Source organism: Nicotiana attenuata, unplaced genomic scaffold, assembly GCF_001879085.1.
Source record: "Nicotiana attenuata strain UT unplaced genomic scaffold, NIATTr2, whole genome shotgun sequence".
In the NCBI taxonomy this organism is placed as follows: Eukaryota; Viridiplantae; Streptophyta; class Magnoliopsida; order Solanales; family Solanaceae; genus Nicotiana; species Nicotiana attenuata.
In genome coordinates, this window is record NW_017674338.1 from 10542 (window position 1) to 33557 (window position 23016).

Genomic DNA, 23016 nt, shown 5'->3' on the forward strand with positions numbered 1-23016 from the left:
ATAAAGTGCAGCCTCGGGCATAAGAGGTGCCACTTCTCTGACATTTAAGTCAGCTGGCTCATTCCTGATGTTTCCTTTGGCGTCGTTTACGTCACCTATGTCAAATTCGAGTTGGTGTGTTGGTTGAGTTTGTTAAAGTCCTTTGTGGCACGGTTCAATGCCCTGAATATTTTCTCGGGGTCTGAGAGTCCTTCTAGTAGTTCTCCAGTCCTCGAAGAATTTCTAGGCGTACACCTGCTTTCCACAAGATTTCAAACGTTAGAATTTCAATGAAAAGATTGATATAGAGAAAACTGACTACACTTAGAATTTTTGTATTTCTTCAATTGTAATTGATAACACCGTTAGGCTCCCCGGCAACGGCGCCAAAATTTGATCACGCTCAACAAAGTCTCACAAAAGACTATGCGGGCGTTGCAAATATAATATGAGTATTATTGCCCAGAGTCGAACCACAGGGAACTAACCTATCAATCACTACTGTCAGATTTACTAAATTCACACGATCTGTTTTCCCAAACTTTTTGATTCACAATGGTTGATTTTCTAACAACTAAAGACTGAAAGTAATTAACAACTTAAAATTAACTAAACTTGATGTGTAAACAGTAGGAATAAGGTCTAAGGTAATGGTTTCCCCCGTTGGTACTTTCCTTGGTTGTATACGTCTTATAACTATGATTTAGTTGTCTCTATCAATCATGAACGCTCCAGCTATCATAAATCTTTCTTAAGTAAGTATGATAATTTACTAGACGCACTCTCTCAAGCTACGCTAGTTAGATTCTCAATACAGTTCACTTAGATTGCGCCCGAGGTATCGTTATCTCTAATCCAACCTCTAAACCCTCGGTTATGACTCTCGTCTATACTCCGGGAGTGATGTTGTTCATACAATTACCTAAATATGCACTCTCTATCAAGTAGATACATACTAAATAGGAACGGATAATTGAGGGCCCTTTCAACTAACCACAATCAAAACATGGATGAACAAATAGAGCTTAACAACAAAATCCAACTATATCCAATGGGTTCCACCAAAACCTTAGATTAAGGTATTTAGCTACTCATAACAATGGAAAAATAAACTATGAAAAGATTCATAATTGTAAATTGCAAGAAAATAAGAGAGAATAAGAACAATGATGTTTTGGGTGATCTCTCGCACTTGTTTCTCTTGCAAAATAATCTCCAAAATAAGCCTAACCTAGCCTTGGGCGAGTTTCCTACATATTATAAGGATTTTACAAAAGCTTTCCCGAGTTGACACTTTGACCCCTCAAATTTCTGGTCTGTGGACGAGCCACCGCGGCCGCGGCTCCGACCGCGGACGCCTCTGTTGTAAACCGCGGCGCTGACCGCGGCTCTGACCGCGGGAAGCACTAAAGGTATTTTTTTCTCCGCGTTACTTCTCTCCGTTACTCTTTTGCTTTCGGGTGCTTCTTGAGTGGGTGATTTCTTCACGTTTTTGCCTCCAAACACTTCATTTTTGCTTCCTCACATCGTGTATTCCCTGCGAAACCAAATAGCATCAATTAAAGCATTTTATTGGCAACTTACATTACAAAAACAACAACAAAGCATGGGTAATTATGGCGTAAATAACAACTATATAGCCTATTATCACCAATTAAGCTATAATTGAATGGGAATTGGGATATTAAAATTCAATGTACCCAGTTTGTAGATAAATTGTAGATTATTTGTATTTTGATTGTAGATGCTTTGTTTTCTGTTTTTACAAATCAAAAACGACTAAAACTTCTACAAATCACATGATTATCGTGAATGCAAGACCAGTCCTGACACTTGACCCAAATAAAAACCACTTCACAACAAACGTACCTCAAAAGAACCTCTTGCAAGTTTATGCATATGATAATGTAATCACTAACTAATCACTTGCATCAATGCTAGTCAACTAATTTTCTGCAGAACAATACTATGCGACAAGTATATTATTCATCTGTCAATTGCAACTATCAAATTGATTACCTTTTCTTCTATCTCTTTTCTGTCCATATTATACCATTGTAAAGAACGTACGGGATTGTTTTTATCTTGACCAAAGTAAGAATTTTGCTTTCCATTCTCTAATATCCATGAAGTTTAATAATTTCAAGTATTTGAGTGCTTGGAACTCGTCATCACTGACGTCCCAACAATATTCCCAAAAGTGTCGCGTATTTTCAATTCGAAATTCTCCAGATTACGCATTCTTGCAATATTTTGATATAACCCTTTGATTGGCAATTCGATGAGAATATGCAAAGTAGTTTTTATCTTCAGGTTGTTTTTTCATGACCAAAGTAGAGATTTTGCTGCCACTTAATAGTTTGAAGTTCAAACATTAACTTAGAGTTACAAGCACAGAAATTAAGGATAAATAGTCCTTAACTTAGAGTTACAAGCATAGGAGTTAAGGACAGATAGTCATGAACTTAGAGTTATAAGTTCAAAAGTTAAGTACATGTAGTCCTGAACTTAGAGTTACAAGCTCAAAAACTAAGGACAGGTAGTCCTTAACTTAGACTTACAAGCTCATAAATTAAGGACAGCTAGTCCTGAACTTACAATAACAAGCTCATAAGTTAAGGACACTTGGTCCTGAACTTAGAGTTGGAAGTTCAAAAATTAAGGACACTTGGTCCGTAACTTAGAGTTACAAGCACAGATAAATTAAGGACATGTAGTCTTGAACTTCGAGTTCCAAGCAAAAGTTAAAGACATGTAGTCCTCAACTTAGAGTTACAAGTTCAAAAGTTAAGGACAAGTAGTTCTAAACTTAGACTTACAAACTCATAAATTAAGGACAGCTAGTCCTGAACTTACAGTAACAAGCTCATAAGTTAAGGATACTTGGTCCTGAACTTTATGAGCAGAAGGGTATTTTTGTCGGGACGAGTAAAGTTTATTAAAGCAGTGGCTAAAAACTAAAGACATTTTAAACAATAGCTTAAAAGTAAATATATGCCTTATTAGTGGCTAACTGTGCACTTCCCCTAATACATGATCAAACCTATTCAATTATCTTTATTTCAAATTTAACATACCTTTCATCTCAAAGCCACAACGGCGAAGGCTTATAAGTAAATTATGATCTCTCTCTTGATAATTGCTTAGTTGGGCTGAAATACTTTATTTTGGCAAGGGCTTCAAAAGGAAGAAATTCAAAAATAGTCAGATTTACCACTGGTCGTTGAAAAATAGCCAAGTTTTAAAAGTCATCGAAATTTAGCCACTTTAAATTTGAGCGAAAACACTGTTCAAAATCCGGAAAAATACGCCCGCAAATTTTACGGGAGTTCAAGCATAATTATGCTGGAACTCCCGCAAATTTTACGGGAGTTCCAGCAAGTATAATTGTCCAGTATAATATACTGGAGTTTGGAGCACTGGTGCTCCAGTCTCCCGCAAATTTTACAGGAGTTAGCAAAGTATACCGGTCCAGCATAATATGCTGGAGTCGTACACAAATGCACCAGAACTCCCGTATATTATACTGGACCGGTCCCTGTTGCAGCAAAATAGTGGCTATTTTTCATTGACTTGGTAAACGCTGGCTATTTTTCATTGACCAGTGTGAAAACTGGCTATACCATGATATTTTAACGCTTCAAAAGGGGCAAGTGCACATATAGCCATTTTTAGGGATGCTATTTAGAGATTAGCCAATATTTATTTTGTCCTGAAATTTTAAACTAAAAATCTTAACTTCAGGGCAATTTTTGATAGTTTTGTCCTGAAAAATTACACTGAAAAACGGATTATTCATGACGCACTGGCTAATTTCTAAATGGAATTTTTACATTCCTATCCCACATAGGAAACCTTTTTACCCTACATGTTTAAGGTATGAGTAAATTACATTTAGTATACCAAATTACCATTTCTATACCATCATTCAAATTAGTGATATAATTAAGGGGGCATTTATATTAGGCATAATTATAGGACCGTATATTCCCACTTTCTCTTTCCTTTTATTTATATTAGGCATAATTATAGGACTGTATACTATTACTTAGAATTCAGATCTTAGCTTAGGACTTTCTTTTCTCCATGAAAACGCAGCAGTTGCACAAGCAACCATTCCTTTCACATAGGAATTTTTTAGATTTCGTTTCTATAGTTTATTAACAACATTTTCTAGGCAAAAAATTTCCTATATTAGTACATTTTCATAATTCTATTTTTCTAGAAGTGGATTTTAAAAATCACTGATTTTTTGTGGATTTGTTTACTCTTTCTTAATCGATGTTCGTCCATTGTTGTATTTTAGTATGGGTAGGAAGCATGTTGCACGTATATCGTGGCGTCGTATAGATAATCCTTCTTCAAGCCAAGCAGGTATTAAATCGATTGTATAAATTATATAAATTTTGTAGCTTTTTATCATAATTTTTAGATGTTTGCCTCCAAGTTCTATGTAATATTTGTATATAACTGTCAGTTGGATATAAATTACACAACAAAAAATAAGAAATAAATACTCCAATCGTAGAAATATGTTATCCACAATTAATCGGCAAATTGTCTACAAAATTTTACAAAAACTACAAATTAACTACATTTAACCTACATTATAACTACAATCCGGAAACAATTTACACATGGAAGTTCTTCAAGTTGGAATTGGCCACAACTACATTTCTTGTTTTCTAGACACACAATGTACCGCTTCTTACCATCCAACACAGTATGTATATGATCTGTTGAAGCCCTCACCTACATTAACAAACACAAAGAAAAAATTTTTACAATATTAGAAATATAGTATCTACAATATATCTACATTTTATCTACAAATTAACTACAAACTACAAGTAAACTACAATTTGCCTACAACTTATCTACAATCTGGAGACACTGTATATTAAAATATTTTTTCCCTGCACCAAATAAAGAACTTGTAGTCAAATTGTAGATATATGTAGTAAATTTGTAGATAATATCATAAAACTAAATTCTAAGCATTCTCGAACTACACAAACCTGCATTCTCGTCTACCACAATGGCATCAACTTCAAAATCTCTAAATCTGCCATAGTTATCCTAATTCCCATTCAATTTTAGCATTATTGGGATTTTTGACATGATTTCGTGTAGTTGAGAGAAAAAAGATGAAGAACAGATATATGTTCGACAATTTGAGTACTGAGGACGATGAAGAACAATTTTGAATTCTACAATTTGTATTGCGTTGTTGAAGCTTCTGAAGCTCTGCGTTGTTTTTGAATTGTAGTGAAAGAAAGAATTACGCAGCAATCAGATCTCTTTCCGTTTCAAATTTCGAATTTAATGTGGAAAGAATCAAACGCAGATTTTATGCCTTTTTTTTCGCGCGTTTTAAATGGCAGAATCTGCCTAATTATGGATTGGTATATAAATTATAGTTAAAATGTGGACTGGACAGGTAATTAACAAATTATGCATATTTTTTGTAATAAGATTTCATATATAGTATAGTTAGGAAAAAATCCCTTCCTAAATAGCAGCCCTTTTAAATGGCTACTTGACGTCATTTCTACGCTTCAAAACGAATAAATGGGAATGGGCCAAGACACGATGGGCTTCCCTTTTTCTTCAAGTTGTTAAAGTTCGTTTCGTGCTTTCCCAGTTTATATTTTGCTGATCATCTCTTTCTTAGTTTATTAATTGAAAAAAAAGTTTCTTTTTAAATTTATTATTATTATTTCCCTTTTGGCATGGTTTTAAATACAGTCAAAACATGATCAATGATCACAAAACTAAATTGAGTGAACCTAGGTGACGAACTCATTGGCTATGAGATAAAAATTCGAATTGCAACTGTCACGAGTTCGAATTTTAATAGTCTCTTGCTTATCACGATCTAATTGAACATTGCTAGTATGTTAATATGTTATTGACTATGACAACGAAAAAAAAGATATAAGTCTTCTCGAGCGCATCTACATATTTGTATATGTTATATATATATATATATATACACACACACACACATATACACATTCTGTATGTTATATACAAAAATTATACAAATTTTATACACTTTTTCCGCTAAGAATGTAAATAGTTTCTGGCGTGGGCTAAAAGTGATAATACCCCTAGCCATTTTAGAGGACTTCTATTTAGAAATTAGTCAATATGTCATGAATTTCAGTTTATCAGTTTAATTTCTTAGGACACAAAGTCCTGAAATTACGGTTTTTAAAGTATTGATTAATCCCTAAATAGCAGCCCTAAAAATAGTTATTTGTGTATTTTTCCCTTTATAATGACGGGAGATATGCACAAATGGATCATTTTACATTGGGGTGAAAATCATTTACCCTCCCCAACTTTGTGTTAAAAATCAAACTCCCTCCTCAACTTTGAACAATAATCATTCTCCCTCCTTTATCCTACACAATACCTTTTTTGCCCTTGAATTTTTAATTTCCTCCTCAATTCAATACTTTTTTATTATATGATATTTTTTTTATGGTTTTACCTATAACTTAAATTATGTAATACCTATTATAAATTGTAATTAGAGTTAATTAAAATTATAAGTAGAATAAGTAATTAGAGTCAATTAAAACTTATCTTTATGATTGTTATTTTAATGTAATGCATATTAAATATATATTTAAGCTATATTTTCTTAGCGACGGAGCTAGAAATTCATATAAGAGTATTGAAAAACACCCAACTTTTATTTTTCCGGATTGAACTTGTGAGCTAAGATAACTTGGGGTGTTTTTCAATCCTCTTATATGAAAAACTCGGATTGAACTTGTGAGCTAAGAAATTAATGAACTCTATTCTCTTAGCTCACAAATTTTAATTTCTTAGCTCACAAGTTCAATCCGAGTTTTTCATATAAGAGGATTGAAAAACATCCCAAGTTATCTTAGCTCACAAGTTCAATCCAAAATAAAAAAAAATTGGGGTGTTTTTCAATCCTCTTATATGAATTTCTAGCTCCGCCGCTAAGAAAACATAACTTAAATATAAATTTAATATGCATTACATTAAATAACAATCATAGAGATAAGGTAATTTTAATTGACTCTGATTACTTATTCTACTTATAATTTTAATGAACTCTAATTACAATTTATAATAGATATTACATAATTTAAGTTATAGCTAAAATCATTAAAAATATCATATAATAAAAAAGTATTGAATTGAGGAGGAAATTGCAAATTCAGGGGCAAAAAAGGTATTGTGTAGGATAAAGGGGGGAGAATGATTATTGTTCAAAGTTGAGAGGGGAGTTTGATTTTTAACACAAAATTGGAGAGGGTAAATAATTTTCACCCTTTTACATTGCTATTTAACTTTTTCTTCCCATTTAAGTAAATTTTATAAGAGCTGGGAGCGAAGCATAACTTGTTCAAAATTATAGTTTATATATATATATATATATGTTTGGGGATGGGATGGGGTAGGGGGTGGTAACTTGTGGATTTTTTAGTGCACTTTGTATAGGATAGAGGGGATATCAATTATCAATTAACAAATGACAAATTTACAATGCTTCCCTCTTCTTCTTCTTGCCCTTCCTGAGCCGAGGGTCTATTGGAAACAGCCTCTCTACCTGCATTAGGTAGGGATAAGGTCTGCGTACAGACTACCCTCCCCAAACCCCACATATTGGGATCAAACTGGGTTTCTTGTTGTTATTGTTGTTAAATTCAGTCAGTCAAAATGATTAATTATTAACTAATTTGAATGAAACTTGACTTCTGAGTTTTTAGCCAAAATTGACTTGATCGACAAATTTGTCTTCTTTGATTTTGATCGAATTAAATATTTGTATGGCCAAAACTCATGGTGTCAATATTAAAATGATCTTCATGAGTTCCTCTATACTTAAGAGAGGAACGTGTGAGTTTTGTTGGTTATATTGTAACGGTGCCTACTTTGTTATATTCAAATGAAGTCCTTATTGTCTAATTTACTAAATTCAAAATACCTTAGCCGACAAATTAATTAATTAGGGTGAATGGTAGAAATTTTATTTAGAGATTCAAGGATTTCTAGAATCTTCTTCATTAGTAATACAAGACCAGCCCTTGGAGTTTTTGATAATGACACTTAAACTTTCTAACTTAATTAATATTTTAATCAGTCTTTGAACTTCCTTCTACTTCTAACATATTATTGATATTTTCACAATTTATAAGAGTAAAAAACCACTTTTCAACAAATAGGAAAAAGAGATGAGGAAAAAAAAACAATTAGAAAAAAGAGAGGAAACTNTATTTGGCTAATTTATTTGTATTTATCTGCTTCTACTTAAATGTACTTTTTTTTCTTCAAAAAGTCAGGCTAAACACTTCAATTTTAAAAAAAATACAACTTCTTTTGTGAAGAAAAAGTGCTTTGACCTTGGAGAAGCATGATCAAACCGGCAATATTTTATATCTTCTTATAAAAAAGAAATCGTACAACTAAAATATGCAATAGATCTCAAATCGAATTTCGTAAAGTTTATTGGAAAGTTGTTTCAAGACTTTCTTAAACACACATTGTGCACGTTTCCAAATTTTTGTGCAAACTTTTTGAGAAGACGCACTTCCAAACACATTTAAGGTGGAAAATGAATATATCAGATTGAAAGAGATGGTTAAAAAAAAAAAAAAAGGCTGCAAAAGATAAGAACTAAAATGGTGACCTAAATAGTAAGTTCCACTCAATTAGTAATTTGTTGGCTGTGGGCTTGTGGTGTGTGTTGATGCAAGTAAAAGTTGGAGCACCTACTTTGACTAGTCGTTATCATGGATAATCACATTGTAATAGCTTAGCAATGCCTCTTCTTGGCAAAATGGTTGAAAGAAAACAATTAACCTGTTAAGATATATGTGAATATATTTTGTTATTGTATTTTAGGTAAGCATATATTTAGGAATAATTAGAATATATTTTGTTATTGTATTTTAGGTATGCATATATTTAGGCATAATTAGTTTCCTTATTGATAGCCTAGATGTATGCTACGGTTTATGTATATATATTCCAGAAAGTGAATACAATTGGTTGAGGAAAATATTTCATCAATTCTTTCATGGTATCAGATTCCTAGAGTTATTGTTTCTACTCTTCTTCTTCGATCTTTTTCTTCACCTTCCGCAACCCTATTCGGTGGTCTTCACCACTGCTCTCTCCACCATGTCGGACAACAAGAGTTCCTTCCATCCAGCTCTTGCGGTTTCGAACATCCGAAACCATATCTCCATTACCCTTGAGATGGAGAACATCCAATATTCAACGTGGGCGGAGCTTTTCAAAATTACCGCACGTTCTCATAAGGTCCTTCATCACATTATTCCTCCGGCCAAAGGCAAAGAGAAGGTACCTTCAACTGAGGATGAGAAAGAATTATGGTCGACTCTTGATGCTACGGTGCTTTCATGGATTTATGCTACTATTTCGAATGACCTTTTGCATACCATTATTGAGCCCGATGCTACGGCCATGGAAGCTTGGAATAGGCTTCGTGACATATTCCAAGATAACAAAAATTCTCGTGTGGTAACCCTTGAAGCCGAGTTCTCTACTACCAAAATGGAGAATTTTCCAAATGCATCGGCTTATTGTCAGCGTCTCAAGTCTTTGGCTGACCAATTGAAGAATGTCGGGGCTCCAGTATCGGATAGTCGGCTTGTCACTCAATTAGTTTCGGGTCTCACACGGGCATACAGAGGTGTCGGTACCGTGATTCGACAAAGTGATCCTCTGCCGCCATTCTATCAAGCCCGATCAATGGTAATATTGGAGGAGGCTGGCTTGGCGAAGGAGGTTGCCACAGGGTCAGAATCTGCGATGGTAACCTCTCACACGGATTTTGAAGAGTCGGATTCTACACATTCAAACACCGAAACCAAACCACAACGCGGGAAGCTATATGGCAATCGGAAGAACAACAGGCGGTCTGGTTCCGGCGGTGGGAGAGGATCCGGCGGCGGCAACCAGGGCCAGGGCCGTGGTGGCGGTGACCGTGGGGGTCAATAGCAGCAACAACCTAATCAGCGGTCTTCGCAATGGAGTACGCAGCAACAATGGGGTCTTTTTCCTCCTTGGACTTGGATGCAAGGTTGGGCAACTCCACCTTGTCCTTTTCCAACACAAGGCTGGGCCCAACAACATCCTACGGGTCCTAGAGGGCAACAACCTAGTGTCCTTGGCCCACGACCTCAGCATGCCTACATGGGTTCTACAGTTGGGCACTCCCCGTCATATGCTCCAACAGATATTCAGTCTGCAATGCACACGATGTCCCTAAATCCGCCCGATCCGTCTTGGTACATGGATACCGGAGCCACTTCTCACATGACATCCTCTAATGGTAATCTCTCGTCTTATTTTAATTTGAGCAATCATAATAGTGGTATTATTGTTGGTAATGGTCAAATTATTCCAATTCATGGTTATGGTCACACTTCATTGTCATCCCCTAGCCCTCCCTTATCTCTTAAAAATGTCCTACATGCACCCAAAATTGTTAAAAATCTGATTTCTGTCCGCAAATTTACTACTGATAATTCTGTGACGGTAGAATTTGATCCTTTTGGGTTTTCTGTGAAGGATTTTCAGACGAGGGTGCCAATAATGAGATGTGAGAGCCGGGGCGACCTTTACCCTCTTACCACTTCTATCAACAATCAAGCTTTTCCGTCATCTTTTGCAGCCATCTCCTCCTCACTTTGGCATGATCGTTTAGGTCATCCGGGTGCTCCTATTTTGGATGTTCTTAGACGTAATAAAAGCATTGATTGTAATAAACTCTCTAGTTCTAGCATTTGTCGATCTTGTATTTTTGGGAAACATGTTAAGTTGCCGTTTGTTCCTTCTAGTTCGAGTACTTCTTTGCCATTTGATATTATTCATAGTGATCTTTGGTCATCTCCCGTTTTGAGCTCCATGGGGCACAAATATTATGTTTTGTTATTGGATGATTATACCAATTTCCTATGGACTTTTCCATTAGCTAGGAAATCAGATGTGTTTGATAAATTTTTGGAATTCAAAGCTCATATCCTTACCCAATTTGAGCGTAATATTAAAACTGTCCAATGTGATAATGGGAGGGAATTTGACAATGGTCCGTTTTGGGAATTTTGTAAGAAAAATGGCATGTCCTTCCGTCTTTCTTGCCCTCATACCTCTTCTCAAAATGGAAAAGCCGAAAGAAAAATTCGAACTATAAATAATGTCACTCGAACTTTATTAGCTCATGCCTCTCTTCCACCTTCTTTTTGGCATCATGCGTTACAAATGGCTACTTATCTTCTTAATGTGATTCCTAGCAAGATTTTAGGAAACCTCTCCCCTCTTCAAATTCTATATCAACGGGTTCCCTCTTATGCTCACATCCGGGTTTTTGGTTGCTTGTGTTATCCTTTAATTCCTTCTACTACAATCCACAAATTACAACCTCGATCAACACCTTGTGTATTTTTGGGTTATCCTACTAATCACCGTGGTTACAAATGTTATGATTTATCATCAAACAAAATTATAACATGTCGCCATGTGGTATTTGATGAGCATGTGTTTCCTTTTTCCCAAATGCATTCCCCATCCCCGTCATCTTATGATTTCTTATGTGATGGTTTGTCTCCTTATACATTACATCATTTACAAAATCCTATTGCCTCTGATTCGTCCCAGCAACAAACAATGCAACCGCCACAATCTCCATCATCTAATGTAGGCCCATTTACCATGCATGAGAGCCCAACAACTTCCACTATTCTAAGCCCAGCCTCCTCGAGTCCAAATAGTCCTGTTGCTGACCGGACTCCCTCAGCTGGCCCAGCTCATAATTCAACCCCAAGTCTAAGCCCATCTCCACCCTCTAGTCCAACACCAGCGACCCAGACTCTAGCACCTACTCCTCTCATCTCCAAACAGCCCACTATGGTCACAAGAAGCCAACGGGGTATTTTTAAACCCAACAGAAAATATGACCATGCATATGCTACTAAGGTTACACGGTCACCACTACCTCGTAACCCAGTAGAAGCTCTTCGTGACCCGAATTGGAAATTGGCCATGGATGACGAATATGATGCTCTTATTAAAAATAAGACGTGGGAGTTAGTGCCCCGTCCACCTAATGTGAATGTTATTCGTTCTATGTGGGTTTTTGCTCATAAAGAAAAATCTAACGGTGTTTTTGAGAGGCATAAAGCCCGTCTTGTAGGTGATGGGAAAACTCAGCAGGTTGGCATTGATTGTGGTGAAACTTTTAGTCCGGTGGTGAAACCGGCTACGATTCGCATAGTCCTTTCTCTCTCCTTATCAAAGGCATGGCCCATTCATCAATTGGATGTGAAAAATGCTTTTCTTCATGGTGAGCTACAAGAAACAGTGTATATGCATCAGCCATTGGGGTATCGGGATCGTACTCATCCAGATTATGTCTGCTTGTTGCGTAAGTCCTTGTATGGGCTCAAGCAGGCACCCCGGGCGTGGTATAAGAGATTTGCAGATTATGTCATTTCCCTTGGGTTCGCAAATAGCAAATGTGATAATTCTTTATTTATTTATCGAAAGGGTCGTGACATGGCTTATATTTTGCTCTATGTTGATGACATTATTCTCACTGCTTCTTCTCATGCTCTCCGGTTGTCTATTATGCAACTTCTCAGTTCAGAATTTGCCATGAAGGATCTTGGTCCTTTAAATTATTTTCTTGGTATTGCAGTGTCTCGACATAAGGGTGGTATGTTTCTGTCACAACGCAAGTATGCTGAGCAGATAATTGAGCGAGCCGGAATGTCTTGTTGCAAGTCGTCTCATACTCCTGTTGACACTAAGGAGAAGGTTAGTGCTACTTCTAGTACTACTTATGAGGATCCCACTCTTTATCGGAGTCTTGCTGGGGCTCTTCAATATCTTACTTTCACCCGACCAGATATTTCATATGCTGTTCAACAAGTATGTTTACATATGCATGATCCCCGAGTTGACCATATGCAAGCTCTGAAACGTATTATTCGATATATTCAAGGTACACTTGATTATGGTCTCCATCTCTACTCATCTCCAGTTTCGTCTCTTGTTTCTTATACTGATGCTGATTGGGGCGGTTGCCCAGATACGAGGCGTTCTACATCTGGTTATTGTGTATTTTTGGGTGATAACTACGATTTCTTGGTCTTCTAAGAGACAACCTACCCTATCTCGCTCGAGTGCCGAGGCCGAGTATAGGGGTGTAGCCAACGTAGTATCTGAGTCTTGTTGGTTACGCAACTTGCTCTTAGAGCTACATTGTCCGATGAGAAAGGCTACAATTGTTTATTGTGACAATGTGAGTGCTATTTATTTATCGGGTAATCCGGTGCAACATCAACGTACCAAGCATATTGAGATGGATATTCATTTTGTACGAGAAAAGGTTGCTCGTGGTCAGGTTCGTGTTCTACATGTCCCTTCCTGATATCAGATTGCGGATATTTTTACTAAGGGCCTACCGCGAATTTTGTTTGAAGATTTTCGTGACAGTCTCAGTGTCCGACAACCTCCTGCTTCGACTGAGGGGGTGTGTTAAGATATATGTGAATATACTTTGTTATTGTATTTTAGGTAAGCATATATTTAGGAATAATTAGAATATATTTTGTTATTGTATTTTAGGTAAGCATATATTTAGGAATAATTAGAATATATTTTGTTATTGTATTTTAGGTATGCATATATTTAGGCATAATTAGTTTCCTTATTGATAGCCTAGATGTATGCTACGGTTTATGTATATATATTCCAGAAAGTGAATACAATTGGTTGAGGAAAATATTTCATCAATTCTTTCAAAAACAATCAGTCATTTTCTATTCTTTTTTGAAAGCAACAAGTTGTATAAATCAGTATTTGGTGAATTTGCATGTGGGGAAATAAGGTGGTTGTGAAGATTATAGCTGTTTACCTCTTAATTTTTGACAATTTGGCACTTGTTAGCTGGTCACTTTAATTTACTTGTTTAATTTTTGACAACTTGGTCCCTAAATTTCACCATAGTTTAACAGTTTGAAGTTGACATATGAAAACAATGAGCTAGTACTTCAAGATTAGATAAATAATTGTAAACACTGAGGTTAAATATTTGAAACTTTTTTTTTGAATTATCTAATGGTTTTCATCTCCGATGAAATTTGATCGTGAGATCTCATAATTATTTTCGTTGCATTTCAATATTCTGAATAATGAAAAACTAGTTCGAGTGAAATAGTAATTTTCACGCACTTTTTAACTTTTTTCAATTGAACTTACTCATGTCCAAATATAACTCAACTTCCACAATTTTTTCAGAATTCAAATACCTTTATTTTTTTTTTATATGCAACTAATTATGACAATGCAAGACCTGCATTTTGCGAATTCAAGCAAATTGAAAATTGCGCAAAAATTCCAAATTAACACAATGGCATGCACAAAACAAGAATGGCACAAATAAGGGAATGAAAAAAAGAAAAAAAAATAGAATTAAAAAAAAAAAGCCAGCCAGGTGCACTAAGCTCCCACTATGCGCCGGATCCGGGGAAGGGCCGGATCACAAGGGTCTATTGTACGCAGTCTTACCCTGCATTTCTGCAAGCGGCTGTTTCCACGGCTAGAACCCGTGACCTTCTTCGTCACACGGCAACAACTTTACCAGTTACGCCCAGGTTCATCTTCTAGAATATAAAAATAAGAAGGTGGAAAATTCCTATGACTTGCTCTATCATTAGATTTGCAACCTTAGGAGATCAAAGATAGAGATTTGTTTTGTGTACATTTTGTTATTTTGGTTAATGCATCTAGAATTTAATTGGTAGCATGCAGAGCTTTTAGCGCCACAATTAATCTAATGATTAGAAGCATCAGAAATTGTAGTGCCATAATAGAGTTGACATTTAACTAAAAAAAAACATTTTAAAGAAGCAACCAAAAGATTTGGTAAGGGGATTTTGATATTTTGGTAGGGTTTCATTCTTCAATTACAACTAAGAAAGGTAGCTTTTAGGTTTTTAGTTCAGCCAACAAATGGGGTCAGGTTCTAGAAGTTTTAATTTCCTATCATTTTTATTTTCTAAATACGTTATTAACATACATCTTTGAAAACTTGAACAAAGTTATATCATATGTCAAAGAATGTTGTTATCAGTGTGAGGTAAGATATATTTTTTTATCTACTTTTTTCTCTTCCTTCTAAGGGATTTTTAAAAAAATAGTTAAAGATTGCTAACAAAGTCTTAAACGAAAAGACAAAAATGGGAAATAAACAAAATGGAAAATTAGAATAATATATTAGGAACCTGCTTTTAGAAGCAAGAAAAACACTTGTCAAAACATGATTAAAAATTGTGTCTTAATTTTCATGTGGTAGATTAGTTTGAAAGATTTTCTTCATGCATGTAAAACATATGTAATGTCTCTCTTCAAGTCTTCATAACTTTACCTATTTTTCCCTATGGTTATTAGTAGAAGGGAAACTTTAGAGTATTGATAAAATTATTTTGTATGACCTACAGTGGCGGATTCAGAATTTTAAAGTTATGGGTGCTCGACGATAAAAACTTCAAAAGAAGAGAAAAAATGAATTTACTTGTGGGTGCTCGCTCAATATTTATCTGAATATTCGTACAGTTGCCTGTATAAATTTATTAATATGGTCAAAGTTAATGGGTGCTTAAGCACCCACAACTCCCTATGTGCATCCGCCACTGATGACCTATAATTGTCATGGGATTCAAGCCGTGTAAGCAACTGCTAATGCTTGTATCAGGGTAAAATGTCTATATCACACCCTTGAATGCTATCCTTCTCCGGACTCAGCGTGAACGCAGGATGCTTTATGCACTGAACTGTTTTTTTTTCTTCTTCCTTTTGTTATTTATAAATTAAAGTTCCAATTCCATTTTCGAGTTCAAGTTAATTCCTAAAGTCAAATAATCTGCCAAGGATGACAAGAGTTAAAATTTTCTTGCTCCAATTGCCAGACGAACATCATGTAGCCTATGCCTCTTTGAAAAACCCAGGTTAATTCTAATTTCCTCTTTCGGGAATTTTACCTAGTTATACTATATTAGAAACTTATTTACCAATATTCTCTATATTTTGTAATTTTTAATAAGTATCTAGGTTTTTCTTACAAATTGTGTAGATTGCTCCTTAAAAGACTCCCACCCCATATTAGTGCCTCCAATTAAGGGATTCAATTATATCCTTTACTTTTTTTTCCCTTTTCCTCTTCTCTCTCCTTTTTTTACAACAAAATTCCTTAATCTACACCCAGAACCTCCATCTTCTCTCTTCCCACCATTGATGACAATTTTAAATTATTAAATCATCAATTGCATCGTTCTATTGCTGGGAGACCGAACAATACTGAAAATGAAGAAATATTCAGGATTTGTATGATAAATGTATCAGATACATCAATACGTAAAACGTAATTGTTTCATACTTGTATCGCAATTGTATATAACTTGTAGATGGTACATTAATATCCAAAATAATACCTGATACAATACTAATAAATTAATATATAATTATCATATATTTTTTATACAAACTGTGAAATTCATCACGATCTCACAACTGCTCATAATTAAAATACAAATTTGATACAATCCTAAAAGAATTCTTACACAATTCTGATACAATTATGATCCAACTTAAAACCGACTCTAAACTTAAACTGATACAATATCGTATTATCCTTGTATTAGTATTGTATCATGTATTGTTTTAGGTACAAATTGTGATACAATTCTAAATTATGATACAACTTGATCTTCATCTTTTTCAAGTTTCAATTCAAAACATCCGCCTAGAACCAACTCTAAACTTAAATTATAATACAATATTGTATTTTAATAGTATTAGTATTGTATCAGAATTGTCTTAAGTATTGATGTATCAAATATAACTCAGATACAATTATGATACCTTTATCATACAATCGTAATACAATTCCGAAACTTCATCTTCCTCGAGTTTCATTATGAAATTCAACCTAAAACCAACTTTAATGTAGAGTGAAGCTTACCCACAACTTGATTGTAGAGCAAATCTTCGAATTTCTTCTGTATTGTATAAATAAGAAAGAGATTTTGGACGATTAAAGAGAGAAATCGTATATCAACAACTTTGAAAGAGGAAAGAATCTGCAATTTTGGGGGATAACAGTGGAAGAGGAGTGAGTAAGCGAGATTTTGGGTTAGAAAGATTATGGGTATCAATGTGTTTCTTACTGTGGGTAAGTACAAAGAGGGGTGATGATTTCGGGGTTCAATGGGTTTCTTACGGTGATGATTTTGGGTAAGTACAAAGAGAGGTGATGATTTTGGATAAGTACAAAGACAAATGTACTTTTCCTTGCAAAAAGGAAGAGTATCTTAAATGTTGGGGATTTTGTGTAACTGATACCCAATATTTAAGGTATGTTTCATTTCTTCCTTTTTATGATTTTGTATAAAACTAGTAAATATATGTATATAAAGTAATTAATAAGGAACCTAAATAAAAGTAGTAAATAGGTTTCTATTATAGTATAGCTAGGTAAAAATTCATTTTCGTTAATTGTAAATTTCTATGCTATTTGAATGAAGGAACGTACAGTATTTTAACATAAAATAGCCATAATGCACGGAGGGATAGCAAGAATAACCAAACCAAGAATCAAATATCTTAATTTCAACATTCGAAATGCATGCGTTCGTTTATTAATTACATGTACAAAATTGTTACGTGTACTGGGCGTAGCTAGAATACAGGTTACGTGTTCAGCGGAACCTAATAGTTTCGGTTCAAATTCTGTATTTGTCTTAAACATTTCATTGAATATATATAAATTATTAATTTAGAACCCAATAATCCAAATCCATAAGCTTTATTTCTGGCTCCACTAGCAGGCGGTTGCACGTTATGTCAAACTCGTAGAGTTTCCCTTTTGAAATATCAAATGTTTAAGTTCCCTTTTAATTAAATTTTCGAAAAGCAGAAAACGAGAGAAATATTATTATTATTAAAAAAAGAAAAAAAAGAAAAGGAGGGGCAATTGAGAGGACAAAATCTGCCTTTGGAAGATATCCAGGAGATTTGGCAATAAATTAGAAAATAAAATAATTCAAGTACCAAGCACCTTGACAGCAAGGTATGAAGAAATTTTCGAACGTAAAGCAAAAAACTGCAGCCTTCCAAATGTATTTATAAGAAAAAGGAAAAAGAAAAAAGAAAAACCATAACAAACTATTCTTAATTATGCCATCAAAGTCAAATAGGTGGACAAGTCAGTTCCTATTGTTAACTAATACAGAGACTAAAACTCTTTTTAAGTCTTAGAATCTCTCAAATGTTTCCAAGTACATTTGATTTGGTGTATATACTTTAATAAATATTTATTTATTACACGTTTACATGGGAATAATTCAAGAAAATGGTAGGCAATAAGGCATCAGTCTATATCAAACTTTTCTCTATATATATATATATATATATAATTGAGTAGTAGGTGATTGATAAATTAGTTATAAGCCTCAAGAACTCTTCCACAAGAAAATTAAGGCCTCATTCCTTCAGTTGTTGATCTTCTATACTTTTTGTTGTTTGTTTTTTTCAAAGTATTTGGTGAAGAAATGGTTTTAACTTGGAAATCAATGATTCCATGTTGTTACAAAGTAGATGATGAGTTAATAAGATCAAAGAAAAAGGTCAAAAAACAAAGTTCATTTCAGAGATTGACTCTATTAGATTTTGATGATCCAAGTTCACCATTATCTGCTGATGGATTATCCAATTCATTCATTGGATCAAACCTTATCAACTTCACATTTACTCAACTTAGAGAGGTTACACACCATTTTTCATCTGCTAATTTTCTTGGTGAAGGAGGATTTGGACCTGTATACAAGGGATTCGTCGACGATAAGCTTAGGCCAGGGTTAAAACCTCAGGTTGTAGCTGTTAAGGTGTTGGATACAGATGGTTTGCAAGGTCACAAGGAATGGCTGGTGAGTTGTTTTTCATTATTTTCTATGCGACGATTCATATAGCCGACCCCAACTTTCGTTGGTTGAGGCCATAATTGTGTTGTTGTATGTTAAGTGGTCAAGTTAAAATGTTGAACGTGATTTTTTATGTAGACAGAGATAATATTCTTGGGGCAACTGAGGCATCCACATCTGGTAAAATTGATTGGATACTGCTGGGAAGATAATAATAGACTCCTAGTCTATGAATTCTTGCCAAGGGGAAGCTTGGAAAATCAACTCTTTGGAAGTAAGTTTCCACATTTTTTTCTCTCAATATGAATTCAGAATAGGGATGTTGTAACAGCCTAGCCCACTAGTGATATTGTCCGCTTGACTTTAAAATGCGTCACTAGGGTTTAAGGTCTGTCTACTTATATACCCAACATCTCTCTCGTATTTTGTCGATGTGAGATTCGCCTAGGGTGTCACATACACACCCTTAGGGACTCAGCGTCCTCGTCGAGATTTGCCCCACCAGCATTCAAGGTTGCACGTGGAGTGACTCTGATACCATATGTAACATACCAGCCCACAAGTGATATTGTTCGCTTTGGGCTTAAACCCGCACGGCTTTAAAACGCATTACTAGGGTCTAGGGCATATCTACTTATATACCCAGCATTTCTCCCGTGTTTTGTCGATATGGGATTCGCCTAGGGTGTCGCAGAAATTAGACATAAATGTTAGAAATAGCTTACTATTATATGGTTTTTAGAACTCAGAGAACCTGAAACCAAGGTATGCGTTGATTTATAGTTCTCAAATGTTTGTATTTATGGCAATTATGCAGAGTTTTCGATCACATTATCGTGGTCAACAAGGATGAAGATAGCATTAGGAGCAGCAAAAGGTCTCGCGTTCCTCCATGAAGGCGAAAAACCAGTCATATACAGAGATTTTAAGGCATCAAACATCTTAATAAATTCAGTAAGCTATTCCTCCTTCCATCTGGCTTCCTTTCTGTTCATCATTTTCGATCAAATAGTGTTTGTAAAAAATGAAAACCAGACAAAGACAGAGAGATAACGACTTTTGAAACACGATGATCTCTCTTGTAGGATTACACTGCTAAACTTTCTGATTTCGGACTAGCAAAGGATGGACCAGCAGGGGACGATACGCATGTATCCACACGAATAATGGGTACACACGGCTACGCAGCCCCTGAATACATCATGACAGGTACACTAATATAAACACTTGAACACATTTGATTGTGAATATCATGATTCCCTTGTATATCTTTGGAAGTTAAGGCATTCTAGAATTGGAAAAAGTGATACAGTGAGACTTTTCTAGTCCAAATTGTGATTAACTAGTTCATTGTCAATGCCATGATTTCCAGGTCATTTGACAACAATGAGTGATGTATACAGCTTTGGAGTAGTTCTGTTGGAAATGCTGACTGGTAAAAGATCTTTGGATAAAAAAAGACGAGAAGGAGAAACGAATTTGGTTGAATGGTTAAGGCCTTATTTAAGAGATCCAAAGAAAATTGCTCGTGTGATGGACCGAAGACTTGAAGGTGAATACCCGATTAAAGACGCACAAACTGCAGCATTAGTAGCATACAAATGCTTAAGTCATTATCCTAAGCCTAGACCTACAATGGATGATGTTGTCAAGATTCTTGAGACACTTCAGGAGGAAAGCAACAACACTAACACTGCAATAAGCGATCCAATGATAACAATGACATCGAACAGTGATTTCAGCAGTGAGAGTGAGAAAAATGGCGAAAAAGAGGATGCTGCAACACCCGAACGAAATGGGAGAAGCAGAAAGGAGAAGTACTTGAATGGGAAAAATCAAGGTTATGGATGGAGACAGAGAATCAATAGGCAGAGAATGGTGGCGTCTTACTCGGATACAGCTCTTTATAGAAGGCATTGAGATATGGCAAAGATAGCTTCCTCAAGCATTGCAGTGAAGAATCTAAGTAATAAAACTTCACTAGCTATAGAACTTTTGCACTGCAGCAAAAAATGATAATAATTCGGAAAATACTATTTGTGTATAAAGAAGGCAGCCCAGTGCACAAAACATCTCGTGGTCACGCAAGGTCCAGGGAAGGATTCTTTTGAGAAATATATAGTAGTAGTAAATATTAATGCAGTAAGCAGTATATAGAAGGTGTAAGCAGCATATTCATTCTAGTTTACTGCTTAAAACCTGATTTCAGGTATAGGATTGTAACTTTTCTAGTTTTTTTTTTTTTGTGAACACTTCAGTTGTAAGATATGGAATGGCAAAAGTAAACAAGACTAAGCCAATTCTATTGTAACATTTGCTTTTGATATGCTACAATATTTGTATAATGATGGTGTCCGAGTCTGTGTGAGTACACTTCGATTATTTTATTGAATACCTGCTACTTTCCACCAATACACGTACGAAGAAAATAGATGCATTTCATACATGGAATTAATTGTGGTGGGAAGTAACAGGCTAGCAGATACGTGTGTAATAGTCGAGGTCGTGCGAGTTGGCTAAAACCTTACTGTTATTAAAAAAAATATTGTGGGTATTTAATAAATGGAGACGGCTTTCTTTGGTTAAGTGGAGTTGGTCAGAATTTCAACACCTAAAAGAAATGAAGCAACAACGTGATTGCATCAATCTGAAAAATAGAACATTCAGCTTCAAATAGTTTATAGCATAGATAATATAAAGTGTTCTTAGAAACTTCCATTTGTACTCTACTAATATATAAATTCTACCTGCTAAAACAGAGTTAGTTAGGAAACTTGACCTTTTCTCTTGATTGAAAGGAACACTACTCCTTCCTCACAGTTCCCATCCACCCCTCTCTTCCCAGGGGCGGATTTAGGGGCGCAAGGGTGTTCACCCGAACCCCTTCGCCGAAAAATTACACTGTGTATATAAGTCAAGATCTATTTTACTTTTATATATTATGTTCTGAATCTTCTTTACACAACCCAAAAGCATGGCTTGCTGGTCAAGGGGGTTCAAAACCATTATGAGGTTATTGGTTCAAATCTCACTAGCTATAATCTCTTTAAATTTTTTAACTTATTCCTTTTTTTAACCCCCTTAGCAAATTTGTCCAAAAAATCATTAAATATATACAAATAGTAAATTATGCTTGGTAGAACTGCAAATCTGAATCCGTAGAATTCAAATCCTGGATACTCTTCTTAGTGAAATAATCATAATTTTTTTCGTAAAAACGTTCAAATGTCAAAATGTTTGAAATCTTATATATGGGAAGCACAATTGTCCTTCAGAAATTATGGCCAACCTCTTTCATACATCAATAGTTATACTTTTTGAAGTTAAACCTTGTTTCACTTGTTAGATTAGCCCCTCGTTTAAAGTTTGTATTTGACTCTCAACATCCTCGAACATATATCAACATTCCAAGAAATCAGACCAAGTATTTTCTCACTTCCCATCACATAAACAATTAATTTGGGCCACGCAAACCATAGAATTAATCCAATCAAATCTTAGCGAAGAATTAAAAGGGTATATTATGTCCAATCAGCTACCGTCATATACCATGAAATGGATGAAATAGTATGTATTTAGTTGTGGATTATAACTCATTTAGACAAGTCAAAACCACTTAATTTGATATTTTTTTGTTACAATTAGGTCAACAAGTTTCTCTCTCCATCCATTTCTCTTGTTCTTTGTTTCTAGTTTTAGCCTACTGTTTTAGCCCAAAATAGAAGGTTGAGAATCAATCCAAGAGATGCAGTACTTTAGTCCAGAATTTTGATGGGTCAATTTGTTCATATTTACAACTTATGAGCTACTAATAAATTATTAAAATGATATGATAATCATAAAAAGGGAAATGCTAAAGCAAATAACGCACAAAAAGAAGGACGTCGCCTGAGAGATTCGAACTCTCGCGGGGAAACCCCATGTACTTAGCAGGCACACGCCTTAACCACTCGGCCAAAGCGACGCTTGTTGACATGTAAAGCGTGTCACTGTATATAAGTCTGTCAGTCATTGAATTGGCATATTCCAGGAAAAGCCCTTAGAT

The 23016-nt window shown here is 35.1% G+C and overlaps 2 protein-coding genes and 1 non-coding gene across 3 annotated transcripts; 2 read left to right on the forward strand and 1 right to left on the reverse strand.

Annotated features, from left to right (window-relative positions):
- The first annotated feature begins 9147 nt into the window (after nt 1-9147).
- Nucleotides 9148-9990, forward strand: LOC109218454 (keratin, type I cytoskeletal 9-like). Its single transcript, XM_019382821.1, has one exon. The coding sequence runs from the start codon at nt 9148-9150 to the stop codon at nt 9988-9990; it is 843 nt and encodes a 280-aa protein (XP_019238366.1).
- Nucleotides 9991-18483: 8493 nt separating this feature from the next.
- LOC109218458 (serine/threonine-protein kinase At5g01020-like) lies at nt 18484-21326 on the forward strand. The gene is made up of 5 exons (XM_019382828.1): nt 18484-18977; nt 19110-19245; nt 19789-19925; nt 20057-20180; nt 20344-21326. The coding sequence occupies exons 1-5, from the start codon at nt 18603-18605 to the stop codon at nt 20889-20891; spliced, it is 1320 nt and encodes a 439-aa protein (XP_019238373.1). The 5' UTR covers nt 18484-18602; the 3' UTR covers nt 20892-21326.
- A 1527-nt stretch (nt 21327-22853) lies between these two features.
- Nucleotides 22854-22935, reverse strand: TRNAS-GCU. Its single transcript has one exon. It is a non-coding gene; the product is annotated as a tRNA-Ser (tRNA).
- Nucleotides 22936-23016: the final 81 nt, after the last annotated feature.

Excerpts from the sequence above, each read along its gene's own strand:
- LOC109218454 (XM_019382821.1), top strand. The coding sequence starts at position 9,148 with ATGTCGGACAACAAGAGTTCCTTCCATCCAGCTCTTGCGGTTTCGAAC.
- LOC109218458 (XM_019382828.1), top strand. The coding sequence starts at position 18,603 with ATGGTTTTAACTTGGAAATCAATGATTCCATGTTGTTACAAAGTAGAT. Across the intron at positions 18,978-19,109 it reads AAGGTCACAAGGAATGGCTG|ACAGAGATAATATTCTTGGG; the intron begins GTGAGTTGTTTT and ends TTTTTTATGTAG. Across the intron at positions 20,181-20,343 it reads CCCTGAATACATCATGACAG|GTCATTTGACAACAATGAGT; the intron begins GTACACTAATAT and ends CATGATTTCCAG.